A 26,216-nucleotide genomic window follows, 5' to 3' on the forward strand; every position below is an offset into this window, starting at 1 on the left:
AACCAACACTCTTCTTTTAATATGCCCCAATTTCAGAGGTGGGGAGGTTCTGGTAATCTTCTGATTTATGCAAAGGAATGAGCGATCTAAAGGAACCACTAGGCCCTAAACCAGTTGGAGACCTGTTTCTGATGCAGAGGGCCGCATAGGCTCATGTCCTTAGCTGTCACAGTCCCTGTTAACTCACCCGAGAGAGGCCAGGGCCACCATTCCAGCCAGTGGGATTGTATATATTGGGATTCACACTCCGTGAGATTGGACGTATCATTTTAACCATTTCCCCCTGAATAAGTGAAGTCTGGCAGAAACTTCTTTTTCAGTGTATCTACTGATGAATTCCAGGCTCTGTCCCAGAGCACGGCCTTGCCCCAGTCAGAATGACTTTTCTGAAATAAGTGCACCACGGAACAGCAATTTGAGAATGTTTGCATTCTTGTAAAGGGAGTTGTTCTCTTGCCCTATCTCCCACACATACCTCCGCCTTTTGACTAATAAATAATATTTGTAAGTTACGAAAACATTTGGAGTTTTCCCGTGATTTTTACACTGATATTGACAAGAAATCAAAAGGCACCCTAGAAGGGGAATCAGTTAGTTTTATCCTTCAACATGAGAGAAACTCCCAAAAGTGTTGTATATCTTATTTTCAGCTTCTAGTATTTCTGAGTTACCTTAGCTTGCCAAAGATCTCCTAGTTGCTTTGCAGGAAGCAAGACATCCGACAGCCCTCGGTAAGAGCAAGCCCTTTCCAGCCTCTCCCCACGCTGGCTTCTGCACTGTACCCCGGCCCTTCTCTGCTGCTATCTCTGTGCTTTCAGTTAACCACTGTGATGTTTTCTAAAGCAGCAGGCCACAGTTAGGATCTCAGACTGGGCCCTCTTGTAGCCCAGGGCCCTCCCAACAACCTGTGGAAATGCAGACCCTTGGGCAGTGAGAGCCGCAAAAGCAGAAAGCTACCTATGAGAATCAGTATCCCAACACCGCAGGGATAGAAAGAGCAATCTGTACTTTAAAGGAAGGCTCCTGTCCCGGCTGTTATTTTCAGTTCATGTCTTCAAACCACTTTGATTTGTCTTGGTGATTGGCTTGGGAAGCCAAAGGTTTGGGCCTCACTGACTTTATAATTCGATTCAGGAGTCTCACAGCCCTCAGCCTCGGCCTCATGGCTTGGGCAGCTGGTAGGTTTGTTACCTTCTACCTGAGCAGTGATGACCCCTCACTTTTCTCTCCTTCCTCCATCCTGTCCTCTGCCTTCTGCCCTTAGCTTCCTGTGGCCAGAGCAGCTTCTGGCTCTCTGTTGCCTCAGTTGTCCCTTTTCTCCCTTACTGTTCCCTTCCATCCTCTTTCCACATCTATTTGAGCAAATGTGGCCATCCGAGTGCTCCATTCCTCTTCCTTCCCACGCCAGACAAACCAAGATTATGTGAAGATGCAGAAATGCTACTTCTGAGCTGATGCTACCACTTGATATCGAACAGCTGGGCTTTCTAAGCAGGGAAACAAAGCCAAAATAATATCTGGAATGAGAAGGCTGACCAGCTTAGCAAGATTGTGAAATCTTCGCAAGATTGTGAAATTGTCTTTGGGGGCCCTCGTGGTCACCTTTAACGTTTCTTATCCTTCTCTTGACTGCCCCATTCCTTCATGCATATCCCTTTGTGCCCCATGCTTAGCTGAAAATTCCTCCCTGTTACAGTGATAGCTAATAACAGCTAAGGGAGCACTTGAAAAGCATGTTCTATGAAATACTACTTCCAAGTCATGTCACTAGGAATTTTGCAACAATTGGGGGAAAAGAAGAAAGCAAGCTTGATTTCATAGTTAAATAAGCAGGAGAGCTTCTGAGTTAAGTTAAATAGATTTCTTTACCATGTGACTTGTCAGAGCCTTCAATATGTACCCGTGCACTGCAGCATATAATAGTATATCATATAGAGGGATGGAGTTTGCAGTATCTCCCAGACTTTTTGGTCAGAGGACCCATTCTTCCATGGAGCCTCTTGTGGAACTCTTTTAGAAATGCTGGTTAAGGCGTTATCCTTCACCTAGAAGAGGAACCTCTGAAAGATTCAAAAGTTTTCTAAACACATAGCAATCCCTCTCAGGCACTCATGGAAAGGATACTTTGGAACAGGAGGTCTCCCTACAAGCCCCCTCAGATTATACCCTTTGGCAGCTGCCTCTATGACAAGCCAGGCCTGGCTTAAACCCAATTCTGGGATTCAACTTAAAAGACGCTCAGTAACCTCAGACCTGGCAACCACCATGCATGACTTCTTCAAATTCTTAAGGGCCTCTCCCCTCTCATTGAAAATAATAACAATAACTGTGATATATATCACTTCCATGTTGTACAGTTTAAGGAGGTATAATAAAGGTGAAGATGTTATGGGCAATAGGGAACTAGTATAGCCTTCAGGAAATATCCCCCTCCATTTGAGCATTTCTTTTCACAATTTTAGAAATGTGACTAGCCCTTGACAGGGCTTTATTGTAATTGCCCACGTGACTAGTCATTATTTGTAACTGTTTCCAGAGAGTGCTCTGGATGTTGTGTGACATCAGCTACTTGCAACGAGGCCTGTTTTATTTTTATTCCCTAAAGTGGATTAAATGGAAAGATGAATTATATATGCCACCCCCTATCCTAAGAGAAATGGTGTGACGATTTCCTCAATATAGAGAATTGTCCAGCACAGATTCAGTTTATTATTTTAAGCACCTACGATATGCAAGTTATTCTGCTAGGTGCTTTGTTGAAACACAAGATTAAAAGGTGGGCAGTTTGCCCCATGGAACTTATAGATGTGGGAGAAATAAAGCACAGCAGTCACTGAGCCACCGGGAAGAGAGTGGTAAGTACCATAGGTGCTCAGAAAAAGATGACAGACTACGGGGGAAGGAAAGATTGCTTTCAGCGGGGGGCGGGATGGAGAGAGGTTTTGTGGAGAAGGTGATCTTTGACCTGCACCCTAAAAGATCAGTAAATACGGGGTAAATTGGGAAAGGAGGAGTGGTAAGTTTCACGCCACCAGGCTGAGAGAAGGATGAAAAGAGGGGCCACACCAACCCTTACTGGGTGCCTCCCACCTTCCAGGTGCAGTGCTGTGGGCTTTTTATATATTCTGTGTCATTTAATCCTTGTGATGATCACATAGGTAGATTTTACTGAAGATGAGAAAACCAAAGCCCAAAGAAGTGTTGTATTAGATGAGGAAATGAAATCACAGAGAAGAAAAGTAATTGGCTCTGGGACTCGTAGGTAGTAAGTTGAGATGAGGGACCTGAACTCAGGACTGTGGCATGCCACACCCTGTCCTCTCAGCTCCACTGTGGTTGCTCCACAAGGTGGAATGAGGAACTGGACAGTTCAGATTGGCTACAGTGTAGGAGTGGGAAGAAAGGCTTGATGGATACCAGACCATGGGAAAGGTTGAACCACAGACTAAAAATGACAGTGAGCTATTGACTGAAACATGGCCCCCCTACTGGAACACTTTACCATTAAAATGTTATTTTAATAGAACAATCTGTTTACTTTCAGACACTGGACAAAAGCATAACATTTTTTTGTAAAATTTGCCCCTCCCCTCGGAACCCTTTCCCTCCCTCCCTTATCTTCAGGTGCCCAGAACATAAACGGGAACAGCTCCCTGGGCCACACCCAACTTCCTCTCCCACCCCGAGCCAATCAGAATTTTATCCACTCACTCATTCATTCCCTAACGTATTCTTTCAGCAACACTCAGTATGGACCAGGCACTAGACTGGGTGCAGGGCCTGTGGAGGTGAAAGATAGTGCTTCTCCTGAAGAATTCACGCTCTAGTGGGAGACATAGGCAGAGAGATGAATAGCGTTCTGGGCAGACCCGAGGTGCCAGGGGAGCCCAATGGAAATGAGGGCAGGCTTCTCAGAAGGGGCCGTGTCTCCACTGCCTCATCCCTGCTTGCCAAGGTGGTGACTCTCCCACCAGCCACCTGATTCTAGTGTGTTCACTTGATAATAGCTGAGCACCTGCCTCTGTATGAGTCATGTTCCTAGACTTGATAGATTCGTGAGCTTCACTCCTCCCAAAGACTCTATTTCCCTCTGTAGCAAGATGTTTCCAAGGATACAAACAAATGACTCTATGGGTAGTCTTTTGGTGACCTCAGATCCCCCTACATGGGCATCCATCCCTTTATCTCCTTATGGGGTGATGCTGAATATTCTTGGAAGAGCAATCTCCGATTTTTACTTAATGTCCATAACCCATAGTTTAACACTACTATATATAAAATAGATAAACAACAAGGACCTACTGTATAGCACAGGGAACTGCATTCAATATCTTGTAATAACCTATAATGGAAAAGAATCTGAAAAAGAATATATATACACGTACCTATTCACATGTACATGTATAACTGAATCACTTTGCTGTACACCTGAAACTAACACAACATTGTAAATCAACTATACTTCAGTTAAAAAATAAATAAATAACCCATAGTTTATTTCTCATCTGCAGACAACCAAATTTCATACCATTATTACTCCGGAACATCCTCAATAAACTGAACTTGGCTTCCTTACTAAAGTTACTTTAAATGAAAATGTAGAAAGTTAGTTCAAAAGAAAACAAACTCGTGTGATGGAACAGAGACATTCAAAGGAGAGATGCCTTTCCACCAGTGGCAGTATACACAACTAATCATTTCTGCTCTTTGGAGATAAACATTCACAGAGACATGTAGGTAGGTAGGTAAACAGAAATCCTGACTAAGGATACTTTGCAAAGATGCAATGTATTGTCCTAAACTCGTTGCCATTTAACAGAAGCCATTGCTAGAAAAATAATTTCTCCACTATTTAAAAAGTCAATCTTTGTTCATTTGTGTAACGAAAAAAGAAGATAGAAAAGTTGGTTGTAATATCAAAGGCAAAAATAATATAATGATCTTTTCTGTAATGAGATTAAGGCTAGTTTCATGGCAACCTATTGGCAACCTCTTTACCAAGCTGAGAAACTAATAATGTCTTCTGTGAATCATGGTTTCCTCAATTAGTCATGTGGCTGAATTTTGAAAACCCACATTATTTCAAAGAAACAGAAGCACCCTAAGGTTACATAGTCTAGCCAGTCATTTGATGTTCTTAACTGCAATGAAATATTCCAGTTCTTTCTCAAAGAGAAATTGAATTTTGGAATACTATTCAACAGTAGTTTCCATTGCCCAAGAGGTATCCTCTGAAAATGTAGTCCTAAAACAGGTCCTTGGTGCTATCTGTGGCCTTCACATTATATTTTAATCCTGGCTTTGAGTGGATGAGACTGTGTTGTATACCCTGATATATCAAGCAGGATAGTTTCATCTCTATATAGCAGAAAATCCAGATTAACAGTGGTTTAAATCAGATGGAAGTATATTTCTCTCTCAAGTAAAAGAGGTCCAGAGGCAGGCTGTACATGGCTGATATGGAAGCTTCACAGTAATCCTAGACCCCAACTCCTTCCATCCTTCTTCACCATCCTAATATATGACTTTCAACCTCAAGGGCACCTCATGGTCCAAGATGGCTGCCACTACAGCTCCAGCCATCGCATCTGTATTCCAGGAAGGAGGAAGGGCCAAAATTATTTTCCCTAGCTGTTTTGTCTTCTTTTTAAGGAGGCTTCCTTTTAGACCCTCCCAGTAAAATCTGTCCAGAACTCAGTTACATGCCTACACATAGTTCAAGGAAGCTTGGAAATGTAGTATGTTAAGCTGGGTGATTTGCTAGCCCCAATAATTCAGATGTTATGTCATTAGGAAATGAAAAAGGAATAGATATTGATAGGCAACTTGCAATCTCTCCACAACAGAGAAATATCTCTTTCATATAACTGTATGTTGATGGGGAGGACTGAGACCAGAGCAAGTTCTGTGAGGAAGATTGAGAGCTCATGCTAAGTTAGAGATGCCTATGGAACATCCAAATGGAGATGTGGAGAAAGTGGAAATGGAGTCTGGAGCTTGGGAGAGAAGTCAGGGTTATAGATGTAGATTTGAAAGTCGTAAAATATAGGTATCATTTGAAGCTACAGAACTGGATAAGAATACCTAGCCAATCAATAGGAAAGAGGAGGCCAAGGGCTGAGCCCTGGGGACTCTAAAGTGTAGGGTCTGGGAAGAAGGGAGACGACCCAGCAAAGGGGACTGTGTTGGGCAGAGGACCAGGAGAGAATGGCATCCCAGAAGCCAAGGGAAGAACTTGTTCTAAAGGAGGGGCATAAAAAAGTGATGGCATCAATGAATTGACCAATGAGATCAAAGAATTCTTGTAGTAGAAAGATAAAAGAGTTATAGACAGAACGTGAGATGTTTCCAGTCAGGAGCTTGGAAGTGGTGCAGTTATTGCTAGTGACAAAGTCTAAGGTCTAACTGCAGGAGTGGATGGATGAGGTGAGCTGGAGGAAAGGGCAGCTGGAAGCGAGTAGGTGAGGGCGGTGAGGAACCAAGTGTTGCAGGGCTCACCCACATAGAGTTACCATGGTAACACGAGTAATGGAGAGAAAAAGAGTGAACTGGGTTCTCATATATTCAGGAAAGAGGGCAGGATGACTTGGAAGTCGTTCGGGGTATAGGTGGTAGAGTTTATTGGCCTGGGCTTCAAAGAAGGACAGAGAAATGAGCTATAAGTGGTAAGGTAGGAGGAATGGAATGTGGGCACTTGGAGAGACAAGTAGTGTCACTTTCAAAGGCCACAGGAGAAATAGGGCCATCAGGAAACAGCTATGTTTCAGTTGGAACAAAAAGACAAGGTTCATAGAAGAGGTTAAGACATAAGATGTTTACCGATGGCAGGGCTGGGAGGTTGAGTCAGTCCAGGGATTTTCAGAGCCACTTGGTGATAAGCCTCTCAATGGTGATGGATGGTGCTGAAGTGAACAAGGATGTAGCATGGGATGGGAGCAATCTAACAATGTTTTCAAAGTTCTTCCTAGAGCCTCTTTCTTGCGATTGGTTGCAGTTTGCAGTGATAAAGTGGGGTCTATCTTTCCAGGAGAGAGGAGCTCTGGGGAATCCCCCTGAGTCCAGCTTGGAGTGGGGAAGGTTGCGGAAGGAGATCAGCCTTCCTTAATTCAGGGAGAGAGAGTTCAGTCCAGCACAGGAGGACCTTTCTTACAGACATGGCCAAAGATGGGATGGCCTGTCTCAGACAGGAGTGAGTCTCCCATCTCTGGAGAAGCCAAAGAAGCCTCCATCAGAAGGATGTTCAGATAATGGGCACCTTGATGCCCCTTCCAGTCCCATGTCCAAGATTCTGTCCTGGTGCCTTTATTAAGTGTGATGGTAGACATTTTTGGTTTGCAGTCTACCTTTAAGATTAACTTGATCTTGCCTTTTGATTAAGCTGCCACCAAGATTGTGGTAGGTATGTTCCTGGGTCATAGCATCTGGAATAAAAGGCTTGTGTGTTAGTTGATTCATTTCACAGCCAAACTCTTTATTAATGTGGTTAAATACAGCAAATAGTCCGTTAGATAGTTCCTGTGGAATAGACCCTTAAAAGAACAACAACCCACCCCCCAAAATATCCTGTATTCTTGGGCTTCCCTGGTGGCGCAGTGGTTGAGGGTCTGCCTGCTGATGCAGGGGACACGGGTTTGTGCCCCAGTCCAGGAAGATCCCACATGCCACGGAGCGGCTAGGCCCGTGAGCCATGGCCGCTGAGCCTGCGCGTCCAGAGCCTGCGCTCCGCAACAGGAGAGGCCACAGCAGTGAGAGGCCCGTGTACCACAAAAAAAAAATCCTATATTCTTAGTTACAACTCTAAACTTTTACCACAGTAGAAATTTTAAATTGCAAATTAATTTTAACTATTCTTTTTTATTATAAGAACATTACACGTGCAGAGGTAAAAAGCAAACATCACATAAGGAAAGACAATAAAAATGGTCCCTTTTACCCCAGATTCCATTCATTCCTTAGAGTTAACCACTTTTATCAGTTTTTTGACATATTCTCTTTTCTTCTATGTACTGATCTATACCTGGCTTTTGTTGATTAATATGTCTTGAAGATATTTCCATATTAGCACTTTTTAACTTTCCTCATTCCTTTTTAGGAGGTGCATAGTATTCCACTGCCTGGCTCTTCCCTGGTGGGTTTGATCAGTCCCCTGTTGATGAAGATTTAGGATATTTCAATTTTTGTTCACTTAGTTATTACAATGCTACATGAGCATCTTCTTTGCCCATATAATAAACTCTACTGAATAGAAGATATAAATAAAGATATAAAATAAGTGTCTGGAAATAGAAATGACAGATCAGAAGACATACACATTTCAGACTTCAAATGATAGTACCAAATTGCCCTCCAAAGGCATTGCACCAATATACATTCCTAGTAACAGTGAAGGAGCAAGCCTTAAACAGCAAATTTAAATAAGACCTTTGAACAGAGATTCACACTGACTTCATTCCAAAGTGGATAAGCCTTCATAATGTAACTATCTTCTAATTTACTCATTGCTAAACCTGACATTTTACCAAAGTTGATTGAAAGCCAGGGTGCAGTTCTGATGGAAGTCCTTGTCCTTTCTAAATGCAATCACGAGTCAATTCCTCCCACACAGAATATCCAATTTCCACCGCAGCATGTGCCTTCTTGCCTCAAGACCATTGATATCCCTATAGAAACTCCGAGAAGTACACTGCAGGTTAACTTTCTCCCTTCCGGTTACCAACGAGGGCACCCTCTGTTGTGCACAGACACCATTTCCAGCACCGTGTTATGTTGCATTCATTCCAGGTTTATGGTTTAACTCATTCCGTCCAACTTTCCATAACCACACAATTTTTCTGGGCACCTGAACAGATACTCTGTTAAGGCTGTGCCTTCTCTAAAAACAACAGATTTAACTCATCAGTTATTAACCACATTACTTTTTTAGAGATGTATTCTTACAAGTCTCTCCCTGGGGCTGGATCTTAGGAAGACAGCAGCCTAGTGTGTGTGCATAACCAAACTAATCAGCTAGTAACCTGTATCAGATCTGTCAGAAAGACCAAACCAGCTGTGTGGGTATATCCACGGTCTTCCTGAAAACCAGGACCAAGGAAGTCTTCTCGTTAGAATACATCCAGCTCTTCAAACTTCATTGCATCTTATTTTCATGATCTAAACTGTCAGCAGTAAAAGCAGAAAGATTGGACTTGGCAAGTAAAGGCAGACTTTGCCACATTGCATATGTAGAAGGTGTTAAGTGGCAGCAGAAAGCAAACCATGGATGCTTTTTTTGTGTCTATTTTTGACATCTTCAGAACTGAAAATGTTAAGTTCGCCTTCATCAGTCAAACTTGAATACTGTTATTATAAATTAATAATATAATTTCCCGCCCCCGTGAAACTTTCTCTTTTAAAAAAAAAAAAGTGGGAATCTGTTATACCAGGAGGTTGGCATGTTCAATTAAGCAGGGTAAGTTTCTCTTTTGATTAGATCTGAAATGAACTGAAGTATCTCATTTTAGTCATGGGCCACTAATCCTTCAGTCCCATTTAGTTAAGAACCCAGGGCAGGTGCCGGCACTTCTGTTGCAAACCCACATTTCAAATGAGATTTACAGGCACCAGCTTACCATGTAAAGTTGAGGATTCAGAAAAAATAGAACATAAGAATCCAAGTTAACTGACAATTTGCAGACACATGAAATCCAAGTGACAGGAGAGGTTGGGTGTACATGAAACAGTGGCTGCTACAGAATAAAATCTTTCCCTTTATGCCAAGATAAATAACTGGGTAATATATAGGCTCATCATAAGGAAGAACTGTTTTGTTACGTTCTGTTTTTTATATACAAGTCAGAGTAACTGTTCAACACATTTATTGAGCACCTACTATTTGCCAAGTGCTGTGAACAAATCAAAACTCTGCCCAAATGAATACACCAATGTCACAGCCCGTTTGCGAGAGACATACCCAAGATACAGGCTTTGACAAACTGATTCCGAGGACCTCTTTTCCACCCCTTAGGTGGCATTGGGGCTGGATGCTGGCAAATCTTGGATCTGAAGCATGCCTGGGTAAAGTGATTCTTTATTCGTTTATCTCTTAGATATCCACAGGGTGCAAGGGATGGGAGCAGGGGGAAAATGTTCAAGCCTTATATCCGGCAGCCCCTCCCCGGCTTAGAGCTCCAAAGCTGAGATCAGACAAACCCCTTTGAGGATGTTTGTGTGTGAGCCATTTGTATCTGTGTATATGAGATAGAAAGGTCCAGAAAATTAAGTTCCTAAAATAATAAAACAGGCGACCCAAAATGATGAAGAACAGTAGCTCTCAAGCCATGTCAGCCTCGACTAAGGTCAGTAAATTGGCTCCTTGCCTGAAACATCATAGTTTGCTATCTGATACCTGTTGCGAGTTTTTTGGTTTGTAAAATTCCGATTTTGCCTGAACTTGATTAGGTTATCTTTTTTTTTTTTTAAGAGAGTCTCAAAACAGACAAATATTAATTGTAAACACTATTAGACTTTGGAGATTTAATCACAACATTAACTGGGAAGAAAGTCTGATGAGTTTCCTGCGATGTGTTTCTGGATCTTCCTTCTTTCTCTCCCCTGGAAAAGAATGTAAACTTCAAATAGATTTGCATACAGCAAGAACTCCAAGCATCTCTCTCTCTCTCTCTCTCTCTCTCTCTCTCTCTCACACACACACACACACACACACACACACACTAAGGTTCCCTTTGTTGTTTGTGTTAATGTTATATTCATAAACACTTACTGAGGACCAGCCTAAGAAGTAAGTACTGGGGGGACAGATGAAAAGCAGCATCCCTGCCTTGAGGGGCCCACAGGCCAGTTGGAGAGAGGGTCAGTAAAACACCTCTGAGGCTCTATGATAACTGCCATGACAGAATCAGTATCAGAACACTGTGATAGAGAAAAGTACCAAGGTGCCTTGCCAGCCCAGGAAAGGGACTCGGGAAAAGCTTCCTGAGAGATGAGATGCCTAAAGCAGAGTCTTAAGAAGGAGTAAGACAAGAAAATAACTGTGGAGCATTCCCAGCCATATGAAGGGTAAATTAGAAGGAGGCAGGTTGGCAATGTGATTAAAAGCTGGGAGACCAATTAAGAAGCTGTAACCAACATCCAGGCTGGAAAGGTTAGATCTAAAGTGTTCAGAGGTAGACTCAAAAGGACTTGGCAGCTAATTGGATATGGGGGAGAGGGAGACCTCTAAGGTGGCTGGAAAACACTGGGAGTGAGGAAATCACCAACAGAAAATACAAGCAGAAGAGCAGATTCCTAGGAAGGAAAATGATGTATGGAAGTTTGGGACTGATCTTTCCAGAGGCTTGTGCATGAAGAGAAGGCAAGAGAGAGCAGTGCCCGCAGGAAACCTGAAGTCAAGAGAAAAGTTGCCACATTGAAAGACTTAAGCATGATTATATACTGAGGGGAAAGGGAAGGATTGAGGATAAGATGGCTGATTAGGCAGAGTCCCTGAAAAGGCAGGAAATTGGGATAAAGGACAAAATTTCAACCTTTAAGATACCAACTTTTGAAACACATTGGAAATCTTCCAAAATATTTAGGAAGACACTCTCATATTTCCAATGATAAGGTGACCCCGTTAGGAGAGATGTTATAGAACCAATTCACATGTAGACAGAACTGTGCTTTACTTGTGACTCCATAGGTCATTGTTACAGAAAATTATTTTTTTTTTTTTTTTTTTTTTTTTTTTTTTTTTTTTTGTGGTATGCGGGCCTCTCACTGTTGTGGCCTCTCCCGTTGCGGAGCACAGGCTCCGGACGCGCAGGCTCAGTGGCCATGGCTCACGGGCCCAGCCGCTCCGCGGCATGTGGGATCTTCCCGGACCGGGGCACGAACCCGTGTCCCCTGCATCGGCAGGCGGATTCTCAACCACTGCGCCACCAGGGAAGCCCCAGAAAATTATTTTTAAAAGCCTTAGTAAGGAAATCAGCCTGCTTCATTTCATTATATGACAGGTTTGGCCACCACTTGAGATACAATTATGTAAATATTCTTATTAATTACAAAAACTAGTCCTATGATTATATCTATAAATATAACTACAATTAAATTATATTCGTCATCTTTATTATGTGGTCCATTCACAAAATATTTACAAAGACACTTTACAAACTACTTTATTACAATACCTGCTTAATTTCCATTATTGCCAATGTAATTTTACAATAAGTGGTTTTACATGATGTTTCACAAAAGTTAGAGGAAGTAATTTAGAGGTTGTACCTCAAAAGTAGATTTAAGAATAAGTAAGTAAACTCTATGATCTTGGTGTTTTTGTGCTGGATGAGAATATTATTTTTAATATTTTGCTTTTAAGAATAAAAATCAGGTCAGATCCTATTAGGTGAATAAGCTGCCTCATGAGGACAGCTTGTGGAATGCAAGAGGAGTTTATTCCTTCAAGCTGCTAGGTAGTGTCTTGTGTCTTAGAACTTTCACTATTCTCTGAGTTTCCATGCCCTCCCGAGAAGGCCCACACCATCAGAGCATGAATCTTAAGTCCTTGTTTCTCGTCTCTCTGGCTCCAGGCTGTGAACTGTACAAGGGCACCCACCAGCTGGATCTTATTACCAAATGTTGCCTGATTCATAGCACAGGCTTGGTTAATATTTGCAGAGTAGAAGATTGTGACTTGTACTGACTTGGAAAAAAAGCTGACTTCCCAGGGAAGCTAATATACCAAGAGCCTCACTGTAACTCAATGACTGCATGGGACGTGCCAAGCACGATTCTAAGACTCTTGTTGAGGGACACAAAGATACACAGATGGCGGAAAGGTCTCTGCTCCTGAGAAGCCTGCCCTCTGGTGGGGAAAGCAGATAGGTGGGCAGCAAACTGAAGTAAGGGCTGTGACAGGGGTACAAAGTGCCATGAGAACGGCGGGCGGATTTCCACTTGGGAAGATGGGTGTGTGTATCAGTCGAGAAAAACTTCGGGTCTGTCCTTCAGTTAGGCCTTGACAAGTGAGGAGTATCTTCATACAGAAGGAGAAGCCAAAGCCCAGCTCTCTGTGCTCTGCTCTCTGCTGTGCTCACCGGGCCTCCTCTTCCATCTTCCTCCTCTTCCAGTGCTCACCTGGGCAGCCTGGTGAGGGAAGTGCAGGAGCAGGATGACTGGTGTTCCCCTCTGCCTTCCAGCTCTGGTGCATAAACACCTGGTCCAGCCCATTTCTCCTCTTTACCTTCGGACAGTTCCTGGGGCTCTATGTACAGACCCTCAGCCCTACTGGGGCCTTGGGCTTGGGTGGACTTGAAAGGATTTACTTTGGGTCATTAGCCAATGAGAAGCATGTAAGAACCTCATCAACTTGCCAGGAAACCACAAACACAATGATTGATTGAGCCCCACTGGGCGCTGGGGATACGGCAGCGAACAAAACCGATGAAAATCCCTACCCTTGTGGAGCTTGGCTGCTAATGGGAAGCAGCAGATAATCGACAGCAATAATGATACAGTAAATTAGGTGGTGAAAAACACTTTAGAGAAAATAAGCTGGGGATGAGAAATGCTGGAAAGAAAAGCTGCAAATTTAAATAGGCTGCTCAGAGCAGCCTTAGTGAGAAGGTGACATCTGAACGAGTACTTGAAGGAGTTGAGAGAGTGAAGCGTGTGGATCCCTGGGAGAAGAACATTCCAGGTAGAGGGACCAGCAAAGGCCATGGCGCTGAGGTGGGAGAGTGCACAGTGTTTTCCAGAACAGCAAGGAGGCCAGTGTGTTTGAGCAGAGTAACCTAGGAGAAGGGGAGGGGATGAGGGAGGCGGTTGAGGTGAGCTTCACTGGACAGAATTTTCCAGGTCATTGGGAAGACTTTGGCTTTCACTTTGACCTCAGGAGCCACTGCAAGATTTTGCACAGAGGAGTGAGTGGCGTGTTCTCATCACTGAGACCAGCCTGGGGGACAGAGAGGTAAAGGTGGCAGGGAGACAGGCCAGGAGGCCGGCAGCATTGTTGCTCGGCCCAGGGGCTGGGGAGGGAAAGTGGTCAGATTCTGAAATATTCTGAAAGTAGACACCCCAGATTTGCTGGTGGATAACATGTGGGATGTGAGAGAAAGAGAGGAACCCACGGTGACCCCAAGGTCAGCGTTTGCTCTTTGCCACATCAGTTCCATTGCATGCCTTCTCAGAGTGACGATGGCCTGGCTGCCTGACCTGAGTCTCTGCTTCCAGACAAAAAGACGGGATAAACAGGAAGAAAGTTCAGTGCCCTTTTACTTTTTAAGCTACCAGCCAAGCCATAAACTTCAAAGACAGAGACAGGAAAGGCAGAACTGAAAACACAAAAATAATTTCTAAAACACTATCTACGTTTTCCCCCCTGTTTCATTTTCCCTTTTCTTCTCCCAAACTAAGTCCTGTTCACCGAGGTGTGTGTGGCCACTCCCTTTACATCTATAAATCTCTCTGGTCCTATCTCTTCTGTGTTTCTGGTGCTTAGAATGTTCCATGGCAGCCAGGAGGGAACCTTACCTCCAGCCCAAAGGGTTCCCGTCCAGCACTGCTGATTACTTGGTGGGAAAGATGTGAAGGAATTTCCAGGGGCTGTTGTCATTAATTAACAGCAGAAACAGAAGCAAAATGCTTTTTCTTTGAGTAAACAGAAGTTCCAAAGGTTATTTTGCGAAGCGGCTTAGAGCTTCTGTTTTATGGCAGAGAGATTGGTTGAAGATTCTGATTCCTCAAATTTTGTTCTTCCAAAATTTGTTCTTATTCATAACAGGCCTTTCTGCTTTGATCTTCTCCCACACTTCCTTACCACACCCCCTCAACACACAGTCCCCTGAGGACACTCAGCTGGTATTCTTCTGCAAATTTCAGAGCCAGCTGAACTATATTAAAATTGTGTACTAGGTTTTGACGTACTAGGTGCCTCATGATTTGAGCAGAATTTGCTATTTCTGCGATTTTAAGTATACAAATAATCTGTCGCTGTATAAAAATACAACACTTTAAGGGTTCACACTGCAGCAGGGTATATATTTTTAAGTTGCCTTAAAAAATGTTAAAAATCACTCCCTCTCTCACCTTGAAAAGTGCTCAAAAATGTCTTCTTTATCCACAGGCACAGAGCTACAGTTTTTTCTTAGATCTGTCCATGTCAACCCTTATGCCAACGTGGAATCCATGCCTAAAATAGTCTATGGAAGCAGTGCCTTTACTGCCAAGGTCTCTTGCACCGGTGGCTGCTAAGCTTCCATTCTATTTTTAACTATCAAGCTTTTTATTTTCAGTTGGGGTGAAGGTCCTGCATTCACTTCCATAATAATAACACTTTCTGAGTAACTTACTGTATGTCAGGACCATCTAAACACCTGCTGTGTATCAAACCATTAAGTCTTCCAGCAACTGTATGAACTGGGTGTTCTATTTATTATGCCCATTTTAAAATTCTGAGCCTGAGACACAGAGGAGGTAAAGCCCTTGTGCATCAGGAAGCTCTTTTGAGCCACCCCGGATCCACTGTGCAACACCAATAGTCCTTCCCTGTACTCTGTCCTCACAGGTAATGGGAGAAAGCTGATCACTATCTTTTCATTTTAAGATCACAAAGGTATCTAAAACACAGAGGGCCAGCTCCCTCACCTTGACCTTCTTAATTTCGGGAAAGTATAAAGTGATCCTTCTCCTAATTGGTTTTGGAACTGACTTTGGAGGACTCACTGAAAACTAAACACCAATCCGACAAGGCCCCTGATGCTTACACTGTCGGGTCAGATGCAGCTAATTCTCCAGTCCCGCCTGTGTGGATTGAGAGAAGAGATGATGCCAAGGATTCCTCTAAAGCAGGGGTCCCCCACCCCCTGGGCCGCACAGCAGGAGGTGGTCAGCGGGAGAGTGAGCAGAGCTTCATCTGCTGCTCTCCATCGCTCTCATTACCGCCTGAGCCCTCCACCGCCACCCGCTCCTGTCTATGGAAAAATTGTCTTCCATGAAACCGGTCCCTGGTGCCAGAAAGGTTGGGGACAGCTGCTCTAAAGCAATTCAGGGCCATGTCACCCTTGCCCCTGGGCTGTCTGTTGGTTTTTCTTTTTCCTCTTATTTACAGAGTTCTGCTAATGCCAGGTGCTGTGATCAGTCCTTTACACATATTTTCTCACTTAAGCCTTGCATTTAGCTCAGGAGTCAGTTGTTAACATCCCTATTCAACAGATGGGAAAACTGAAGCTCAGAAACATTCATGTATTTACCAGTTCTCAGCCAGCAGAGCCAGTGAGAGAGGCGGGGCTTAAGCCCAGGCCTAGCTGCCACAAAATCACATCCTTTTAACCACAATACCGTGCTGTCCCCCAACACACACGCATCCTGCAAGGCGTTCTCCCAGCTTGTGTCTTCAGGCTGAAGAGGTCCTGAAGGTGCCAGGTCTTCCTGCCCCCAAACACAGAGGGTCCCTTTGAGAATCACATGTTCTGTGCTCACTCTTGTCCTGTCAGCATGGTCCTCACAGCTTTTCTCAAAAGGTGCCCTGTGGTGATCCCAGGGGTGTCCACTGAACTGGGATGAGGATGCCTTGCTGGCGAGGCTCTACACCACCCCCTCAAGGAATTCCCCTGTGTGCTAAATTCTAAAGGTGGGCCTTCACCTGTTCTGTGTGCTGCTTTTCTAGAAACTAATCTCGGAAAATCCTTTTAGGCCTTGGAGCAGCCATTGTCAGCACTCACAAGGCAGAACGACTGACTGCCAGGTCCTGCAAATTGGGGCAGAAGTTGTATTAAAGAAGTTGAAGGGGTGGGTGGACAAGAGCTGCTCCCCAGGCAGCCTCTGCAGCTTTGCCTTGCTGCCCAAGGGCTGAACCCCAAGAGAAAACAAGTAAGGTCTATCCCTCCCATTTTTCCATAGCCCAGAAAATCTGAGGTGCTCCTGCAGTGGGAAAACGGGTGACACACAGTCTAGAAAACCCTTGCTGGTCTGTGAAAATGTTTGAGAACCTATGAAATCCCAATTCTAGAATCATTTCCCTACCCTGTCCTCCCACTCCTCCTTTAGAGAATTTGGGGAAACCAGCCCACGAGTGACAGTGGCCAACACTGTTATGAAAGGTGTTTCCTGGCATAGGGAGTGGCCAAACCCTTCCATGCTTTGGGGCCCCTTCTGTTGTCATTTCTCTCTGGCGTTCATCTGAGCTCTGAAAAGATCCTTGGAATCACACACAACATGTGATTAACTGGTTTCTATCAAATATTTTTCTCTGCCATGTTTCATGACTTTGGGGCATTACTTGGATTGTATTACTTCAAGTTTTATTTCCCCAGGCTTATTTGTTTCCTCTTCTGAATGCTCTCTTGCTTTATTATTATTTTACATATAATTTTTAAATAGCAGTTGTTGATCATAGAGCTGCAGAATGTTCTAAGTCCAAAGACAGACCCCAGATCCACAGAGTGGCATTATTACTAGAATCATCACCTTCTATAAAGTTTTAGAACCTCCCTTTTCCTCTTCTTGCCTTTTCAGCAGATGATTTGAGGACTTCTTAGGGTCGTCTTCCATAAGAAGTACCCCTCTTTAGGCTTCAGGCTGCCCAATGCTGACAATCACTCTTCATTATCCATCTATCTACTCCCCAAATAAGACTAGATTTGGCAGCCAGGAATGTGTCTTGCATCCATGCTGCCTGGCAACCTCCAGACAATCCCAGCTTCCTGCCTATTTCCTCCTTCTTGAATTCCTTCTTTTTCTCTCCTTTTTTTTTCTTTTCTTTTTTTTTCCTTCTTCCCTTTTACCTCCTCCTTCTAGTCCCCAGACTTCTTTCCTTTCCTCTTTTCTTCCCCGAGTTTTCCTTGGAGATTAAACAGAAATAACCAAATTCAAATTACCTTCCACCGTGGGGAACCTAATACTGACCTTCAACATCCATCAAGGATGGACATCATGCCCATCTCATTCCTTATGAAGCCCAAGCCACATACTGACCCACTTTTCTCTGCGTAATGTTCCTCTTCCTGCTTCCTTGGAGGGTGTGCCCGGAAGGGCACATTCATTACCTAGACTAAGGTACTCACCTGCCAGAGGCTACCTTTATGGTAGCAGGCATCTAGATTTAAGGCTAATGGAGCTTGCAAGCAGAAGGGGCTCTGTCCCCCATCATTTTCACCATTGAAGTCAACTGGTCCCACTCTAGTTTACAGCTTCTGTCATCCCCAGCCAGGCACACAAGTAACCTCTATGACCACTCCCCAGGATTTCCATTCACAAAGAGGGGTGGGGTGCAGATGCCAACCTGCCATGCCCCATCCTAGGAGGACAGGCTCTCCAAGAGAAACATTTTGGGGTTTTGATTTGGTTTGGTTTTGGTCTAACTAGAAAAGTAGAATGAGCTCCTCTGCTAATATGCTGCTAGAGAACCCAGCCAACCCCCAATGCCTAGTGGGAAAATTGTAGGAGTTGTGATATTTTCAGAGACTCATCATATCTGAATCTAAGCAATAATCAGTCAGTTTAAAATGAGGCTCCTTTGTACCTTGAACGTTCCCAGGGGGAAAAAAATCAAGGATTAAGAGAAAGAAAAATGTGCTATGTTTCACATAAAGTAATCTCTACACTCTTGCATGCTTTTTTTCTGTGCTTGTTGCATGCATTTACCCATTAATTATGTCAGTAATGGAGAAGAAATGAAACATTATTTTTGTGGTACAGCTGTTTAAAATGATTATTTTGAAAATGGTATTTTTTCCAACACCTTTCCCTAAGCGTCTCTTCACCAACAGACATTACTTGCTGTGCTTAGTTGCTCATCCTTTACCCTAAATCCCCAACTGGAATCAGTTGCCTCCCTGATGCTTTAATTGAAGCTGACTCAGCTAATTCGAAAAGCTGTGATGCATTCCCAACTCCTATAGAAATTGCAGTGTTAATTAAGATAAATGTTTGAAAACCAAAGTCAAATCAAAGGACCCCTGGGCTTGGCTTTCCATGGTCAAAAGCCAGTTCTGGGATAAGCGTATAATTCCAGAGACACGGCTATGCCTCCAGAGCAGTTCTGTTTCTCTAGACCTGTTTCGGACCTCAGCAGTAGAGGGCATTTGGGTGATGATTGGTGCTTTCATTTTTTGTAAGCAGTTGGGAGGGAGGGAAGAGGTCACCTTTCATCTGTGATCCGGCAGCTTGAGATTCTCAGATAGAGAATTGGGCTGAAGAATCACAACGTAAGAAAGTACCCTTCTTGCAGGTCATAGGGCCTTTGGGCTGGGCAGAAAGGAGTGGTTGCTGATGACCGGCCCCATAGCTGAGGAAGCAACATGCCTGCTTCACCAGCGCTTCGCCGTTTGCCACAAGCCTCTGTCTTTATCTTCCTTCTCACCCTGTCTCCTTTCCGTTGCTTTCTCTTGCTTCAGGGAGGTTCAGAGAAAAGGCTTCAATTCTCCACAAGATCGCCAAGAAAAAATGTCAAGTGGATGAGAACGAGAGGCAGAATGGGGCTGCTAATCATGTGGGTGAGTCCGGGAGACTTCCATCCCGTGCCTTCCCTGAAGTACGTGGAGGGGGGCAGAGACAGGACCCAGTGTGGACACCCCAACTCAGTGCAGACACAGAACCCTGCAACTCAGCCCTTTCCTGAGTGTCAGGAAGAGCCCCACTTCCCCCTCATGGGTACAGGGCATGAATAGACACAATATATCACCTACCCCCAGGGGAACTTTAAAAAGAGTGTAATGGGGGCTTCCCTGGTGGCGCAGTGGTTGAGAGTCCGCCTGCCGATGCAGGGGACGTGGGTTCGTGCCCCGGTCCGGGAGGATCCCACATGCCGCGGAGCGGCTGGGCCCGTGAGCCATGGCCGCTGAGTCTGCGCGTCCGGAGCCTGTGCTTCGCAACGGGAGAGGCCACAACAGTGAGAGGCCCGCGTACCGCACAAAAAAAAAAAAAAAAAAAAAAAAAGAGTGAAATGATTCTCTGAGGAACCAAAATAAATAAATAAAAATGTTAAATAAATAAAAATTTAAAAATAAGCAAAGTTATACCAGCTCCTAGCCAGGCATCTCCACTGAAGGGTAGAAAGTCACTTCATTTCAGGGATTACACATAAAGAAGTCATATAGACCTGTCACTTTAATGCTTAACAAAAGGTGAGAGTACCCCTTCTGAAATTCTTGCCTGGTAGCCAGACTTTATACCTGTGACAATGCCTGCAGCACCCCCAGTAAATTACCCAATCGTTCACTTGGTCACTCCTGAACTGAGTGGCAGGGTTCCTACAAGATGACCCTGCCTTTCCTTTCTTAAGAATTTAGCAGTACTCACCCAGGTCTCTCGTGGTTGACCTTTTCTGAGTTCCTGTGTGACCAGATTATGACATTCAGCCATCTCATTTTAACTTGGAATGTAATGTTCCTCATCTCCAGTCTGTGACTCTCACGTAGCTCTTTATTTCTAAATTCAGACTAAATTTACCCTAATCTGGAACTATGCGATACACAATACTATTGCCCAAGAAACTAAAATTTGCTGCAGACAAAATTCAACAGTGTTGCACCCGAAATATATGACATTCCTTAGAAGAGTTTCTGCCTCTCCTGTTATCCTGACTTCTAGCTCAGGGAAACTATTTGGCCAAGAAACAGTCAAGATTCTACTGGGTAGGGCTCCCCTGGTGGCACAGTGGTTGAGAGTTCGCCTGCTGATGCAGGGGACACAGGTTCGTGCCCCGGTCCGGGAGGATCCCACGTGCTGCGGAGCGGCTGGGCCCGTGAGCCATGGCCGCTGAGCCTGCGCGTCTGGAGCCTGTGCTCTGCAACGGGAGAGGCCACAACAGTGAGAGGCCCGCGTACCACAAAAAAAAAAAAAAAAAAAAAAAGATTCTACTGGGTATGAAAAGAAAAACTTAAAGGAAATAAGCTAAAATGCTAACTGTCACGCCTGGGAGGTTGCTTCTTCTCATCTGTTCATGTCTGTTCTTGGACATCTTAACTCTACTTTGGGACCCAGCCTCCTGTGTTGTCTGGCCATTGAAGGCCAATCCTAAAGTTGTATCACTTCAGCCAACAGACACCCTATAAACACAATTTTAATATTTCCCAAGGTACTTAGTACTTTTTAGTTTAAATAACTAAACCAAGTATACCAGGAAAAACACACAGTCACACACAGCAGAACATCATTAAGATAACGTCATCATGACTGAAAACATGGAACGATAAAATAAGTTTGAGTTTCAGTGGCTTTCTATATTTAAATATATCTATGCCTCTGTATTCTACCACTAAATACGTAAACATAAATATTTCCCTATGACTTCCAAAATTTGGCTCCTTCAAACCCAACAGTTTTTATGTAACTCTCAAATTATTTTCCAGTGAGAGTTTACCAGTGATAAAAATGTTTAGTTTTTCTGAAGTTGCTAGAAATACTCTGATACTCTATGAGCAGCCTGAGACTGCCCATATCTGATACTGATGAGCATTCTGGTATTCCTGGCAACGCTGACACTGAACCACACAGCTTCATTGTCTCCTGAAATCCAAGACTTGACCCAGCACATCCAGAGGGCCTAGGAACCCTTTTTATTTCCCTGTCACTGAAATCATGGCAAAAAACCTCAGTGGTGCCTGATCACTGATCACCTGCAGGTGTTCCTCTGAGCCCTGAAAGCAAATCTTCTAGTGCAAGGCAGGTGCTGTAATGAGGATCCCAATAGTTTCTATTTCTTGTTTGCTCACTCTGTACCAGGCACTGTGCTGAGAACTTTGGATTCATTTTCTTATGTAATCTTTATCAGCGTACCCTTTGATCGTATTGTTGTTAGTCATAGCAGCAGTGGTGGTTCTATTGTCATCGTCACCCCGATTTTACAGATGAGGAAGCCGAATCTCAGAGGAGTTAAGTCACTTGCTAAAGGTCCCACAGCACAAGTAGCAGAATCAGAGTGTGAACCCAGGCCTGTCTGAGATGCCCAGTGTCCACGGGTCCCCAGTGCTCAACCATTACCCGGGAGTCACTCTAGCCAAATGTCGCCTCTCGTTCAGGAATGGTTACTTGTTCAGCACCCTGCTCTTGCCTGGCCTGCAATAGGATGCCCAGGTGTGGAATGTTCTAAGTAGCATTCTCCAGGCATTTCGAGAAGGCCGGGTTCCCAGGTTTGCCCTACGCATGGCACCTACACGCTGGCAGAGTTGTCTACTAACTGAGTCTGAGGGAATTAGAGCTGGAAGCAATGGGCCTTGGAGGTCACCCAGTTGATTCCCCTAATCTCATTAGGAACCTTAGATAAGGTTCCTAAAGCCCAGAGGAAGAAGAGGACTTGCCCGAGGTGACAGCCCGATGGTGGCAGAGCAGAGCCTAGGACCCAAGTCTTCTGAGGCCACAGCTAATAAATATCCTTTCTGGAATGTGATACAAAAGAAAAGATCCTGCTATAAAAAATATCTGAGAGATGTGGTCCTGGGTATAAATAGTTAGTGTGTAGATTGGCTTTTGGTATAAAAATGTCCATGCTCATGTTCTTGAATGGCGAGTTGGTCAGTTTGCCTAGTCTAGAGAATGCATACCCCAGGAGTTGATAGGGCACTCAAGATCAGACATCAGACCAGAGGGGATGCCAGAGAGCTATTAAAGAGAGGAGGAGGGCTGAGTACACTAAAAGGCATGGGGGAGAAGGGTAGAAATCCTTTGCCATCTGACACAACCTCAGCCCTGGGCCTTATCACCCCTCAGAGACCACTACCTTCTCCCTTGGCCCAGTATAGGGTGTCTTCTCTATATGGCTCTTACCCCTACTTGACTCCATTTGCTTTCTTTGTATGTGTCTGATTTATGTCACAGAAAAAATCGAGCTCCCAAACAGCACCAGCACAGAAGTGGAGGTGACACCATCCAGTGATGGTTCGGAACCTGTACAAAATGGAAATCTCTCCCACAGCATTGAAGCTGCGGAAGCCCAGGTATGCCTCTTTTCCACTGCTCTTCCGAGCCGCTGTTTGTGTCAATATTCTAGCACAGCAGCACAGACTTATGTTCTCCTTCGAGGCCCCAGCTCCCAGCTGGGGTGGAGTCATCCATCCTTGTGTATATTTCCCAGTACCAGCCAGGGCACCACATGCGTCAGGCTCTTCCTTTATCCAACAAGTACACATATTCTCTAAGCCACTATTTCTCAGGGTGAGATTGGAGGACTCATGCATCAAATCTCCTGGGATAAAAATGCAGATCCCTAGCCCATATCCCAGACCCGATGAAACAGAATCTTTGAGAAGCAGCACCCAGGAATCAGCATTTTAACTCCCTTCCCTGGTGATTCTTAGTAGATGATAAAGTTTGATCACTGCTGCAGTCTAATCCTTTCTCTGTCTTTAGGGCCAAGGTTAAGTAACAGAGAAGCCACAGCCATTGCACCTTGGTTAGCCCCCTTTGGCCTTCCCTGTCCCTTCAGTTGAAATTAATCAGTACTCTGGCCCAGTCCACCATTCAATGTTGCAACCATTAGATAGCTGTTTGATCTAATGGCTATAATATTTAACATTTATACATACTATGTGCCACAGCTTTGGTGGTAGGTGCTTTAAACCATCCAGCTGAAGATATAGACATTTAATATCTCCATTTTATAGCTGAGGAAGCTAAAGCTTAACAGGATGAAGTAGTTATTCAGGATTACTTAGTTTGTAGCTATTAGAAATGAGATTTGATCTCTAGACTGTCTAAATATAGTATCTGTACTATTTCCACCAAGCAGCACTGCCTCTAGGCCACAGTTGCTCAAAAAAGTAGGTGGTGCCTGTTAGATTTCTGGATCTCACCCTCCTCAAGTGAATCAGCATTTCTAAGGCATAGAGCCCTAAACTCACATTTTAATCAGTCACCCTCGGTCAGTGTTTCTCAAACTTTAATGTGCTTAGGAATTTCCTGGGGGATCATGTTACAATTCAGGGTCTGATTTGTCAGGTCTGGAGTAGGGCCCAGAGTCTGTGATTCTCCTGAGATCCAAGGTGATTCTGATGCCGCTGGTACAAGAACCAGACTTTGAGTAGCATTGCCCTCAAGTTTGTGACTCACTTCTCTAGGCAGAATTTTCCTGATGAGCTGATAATGAAGCCAGACTACAGCAAATCCATTCCAGCACTCTCTTCTCCTTTACACCGGGATACACTCTGCAGCAGAGGAAGTCTGTACGTCTTAGACAAACACTTGCTCATTGTTGCCTGTTCCCTTTATTCCCTAAAGAAAGGTGCAAGGAAAGTTTCTTTGTTTAAAGGAAAGGATAAAGATGTCAAGCATCTTTTCATATACCTGTTGGCCATTTGTACATCTTGTTTGGAAAAATATCTATTCAGGTCCTTTGCCCTTTTTAAAAAAAATATTTATTTGTTTGTTTATGTATTTATTTGGCTGCATCAGATCTTAGTAGGGCACGAGGGATCTTTGTTGTGACGCGTGGGCTCTCTAGTTGTGGCGCGTGGGCTCAATAGTTGCGGTGCACGGGCTTAGTTGCCCCGCGGCATGTGGGATCTTAGTTCCCTGGCCAGGGATCCAACCCGTGTCCCCTGCATTGGAAGGCAGATTCTTAACCACTGGACCACCAGGGAAGCCCCTTTGCCCATTTTGTCATCAGGTTATTCATTGTTTGCTATTGAGTTGTTTGAGTTCCTTATATATTTTGGATATTAACTCCTTATCAGGTATATGATTTGCAAATATTTTCTCCCATTCCATAGGCTGCCTTTTCATTTGTTGTTTCCTTTGCTGTGCTTTTCACAAGGTATACGTATATCAAATCATCATGTTGTATACCTTAAAGAGAAAAATTTTTATTTGTCGATTATACCTCAGTAAAGCTGGGGCAGAAGGGGGGAAATGGCTAAAGGACAAGATAGAGAAATGGCAGCTCCTTTTGCCCTTGTCTCCTCTGCCTTCTGGGCTCCCACTCTCCTGCCTAGAGCCCTGCAGTCCCTTCGTATTAGCTCAGAGCCCTGCAGTCCCTTCGTATTAGCTCAAGGGTGAGCTGGCAGAGCAGCTTATGTCCACATGGATAAGCAGCATGTGGCAGCAGGAAACAGGCCCCAAGGATACCTGGCTGCCCTTGGGGAGGGCACAGTCACAGGTGTGCAGAGGGCAACCTTATCATCGTGCCTCTCCATCTAGCTGGCAGAGGGACATCTGTGCCCCCGACACAGGGCACCTTGCTGCAGGGGAGTGACAGAGTCCCAACTGACCCCTCTCTGAGCAGAGCTGTGTCCTGGGTCTCACGCAGGGTAAGAGGGCAGATTTGGGCACCATCCTGATACACTGAGAGCTCAAGGGCACACAGACCTTCAAAGAGCCAGGCCACCAGCTGCCTGCAGGACAGCCTGGCAGTGAATTCCAGATCCACCAGGAGTGAGTTACCCAACCTCGCTTTAGTTTTCTTATCTGCAAAGTACGGATAACCATAGTACCTGCCTCATTAGGGATATTAGGAGAGTTAAATGAGATAGTATACATAAAGCACATAGCACGGAGCTAAATGATGCTATTTATCTTATTATGTGTTCATACCTACTTATATAAACAGCATCCGAAGTGTCCTTTCCCTATAGGTAAAATGCTTATTGTAGATAAAATGAAAATGAAACATATATATATATATATATATATATATATATATATATATATATATAAATTTGAGAGTATTCAGGGTATGATAAGTAAATTAAAAAACATCTGTGGTAGGGAAATCATTATGGCCCAGTATGATCAGGGAGGTCTATACAAAGTGCTCTGGGAGCCTGCCAGAGGAAGAAATTGACCCTGGCAAGGGAGAGTGTAAAAACTTCCTAGAAGAGGTAACATTTGAGCTGGGTATTGATGGGTAAGTAGGAGTCTGTGGCTCAAAGAAGGAGGAGATGACCGAGATGACAACATGTTCACTTAGGAGGGAGATTCCTGTGTAGTAATTGGTTGAGAAAGCCAGGGGGAACTGAAGACTGAAATATAAGGTGAGAAGTGAGGAGAAATCCACTAGGAAAAGTAAATTGGGCTGAAATTCTTCCAATGTTGAATCAGAAAATTTTCAGTGTTCATCTAATGTGTGTCAGGCAATGTGCTGGGCACTGGAGATGCCCACCCATCCTAGCAAAGCAGAGAGCCTGCTAATGTAAACCAAGGTATAATTATAGACAGTCATAGGACCATGAAGAAAATAAAATCTGGTGACTCAGTGGAGGGCAAGGGTGGAGGGGCCCTTTTAGGTTGGAAGGTGAGGGAAAGCTTCACTA

The 26,216-nt window shown here is 44.2% G+C and overlaps 1 protein-coding gene across 4 annotated transcripts in view; it reads left to right on the top strand.

Moving 5' to 3' along the window:
* SLC24A2 (solute carrier family 24 member 2) overlaps window positions 1–26,216 on the top strand; it is a 252,875-nt gene that overhangs the window by 180,167 nt on the left and 46,492 nt on the right. For all 4 annotated transcript variants that reach the window (XM_067041427.1, XM_067041429.1, XM_059071138.2 and 1 more), the window contains 2 exons: window positions 19,368–19,466; window positions 22,789–22,907. In XM_067041427.1, the coding sequence (XP_066897528.1) occupies window positions 19,368–19,466; window positions 22,789–22,907 (218 nt within the window). The remainder of the gene's footprint in view (window positions 1–19,367; window positions 19,467–22,788; window positions 22,908–26,216) is intronic.

This window comes from Kogia breviceps, chromosome 8 (genome assembly GCF_026419965.1).
Source record: "Kogia breviceps isolate mKogBre1 chromosome 8, mKogBre1 haplotype 1, whole genome shotgun sequence".
In the NCBI taxonomy this organism is placed as follows: domain Eukaryota; kingdom Metazoa; phylum Chordata; class Mammalia; order Artiodactyla; family Physeteridae; genus Kogia; species Kogia breviceps.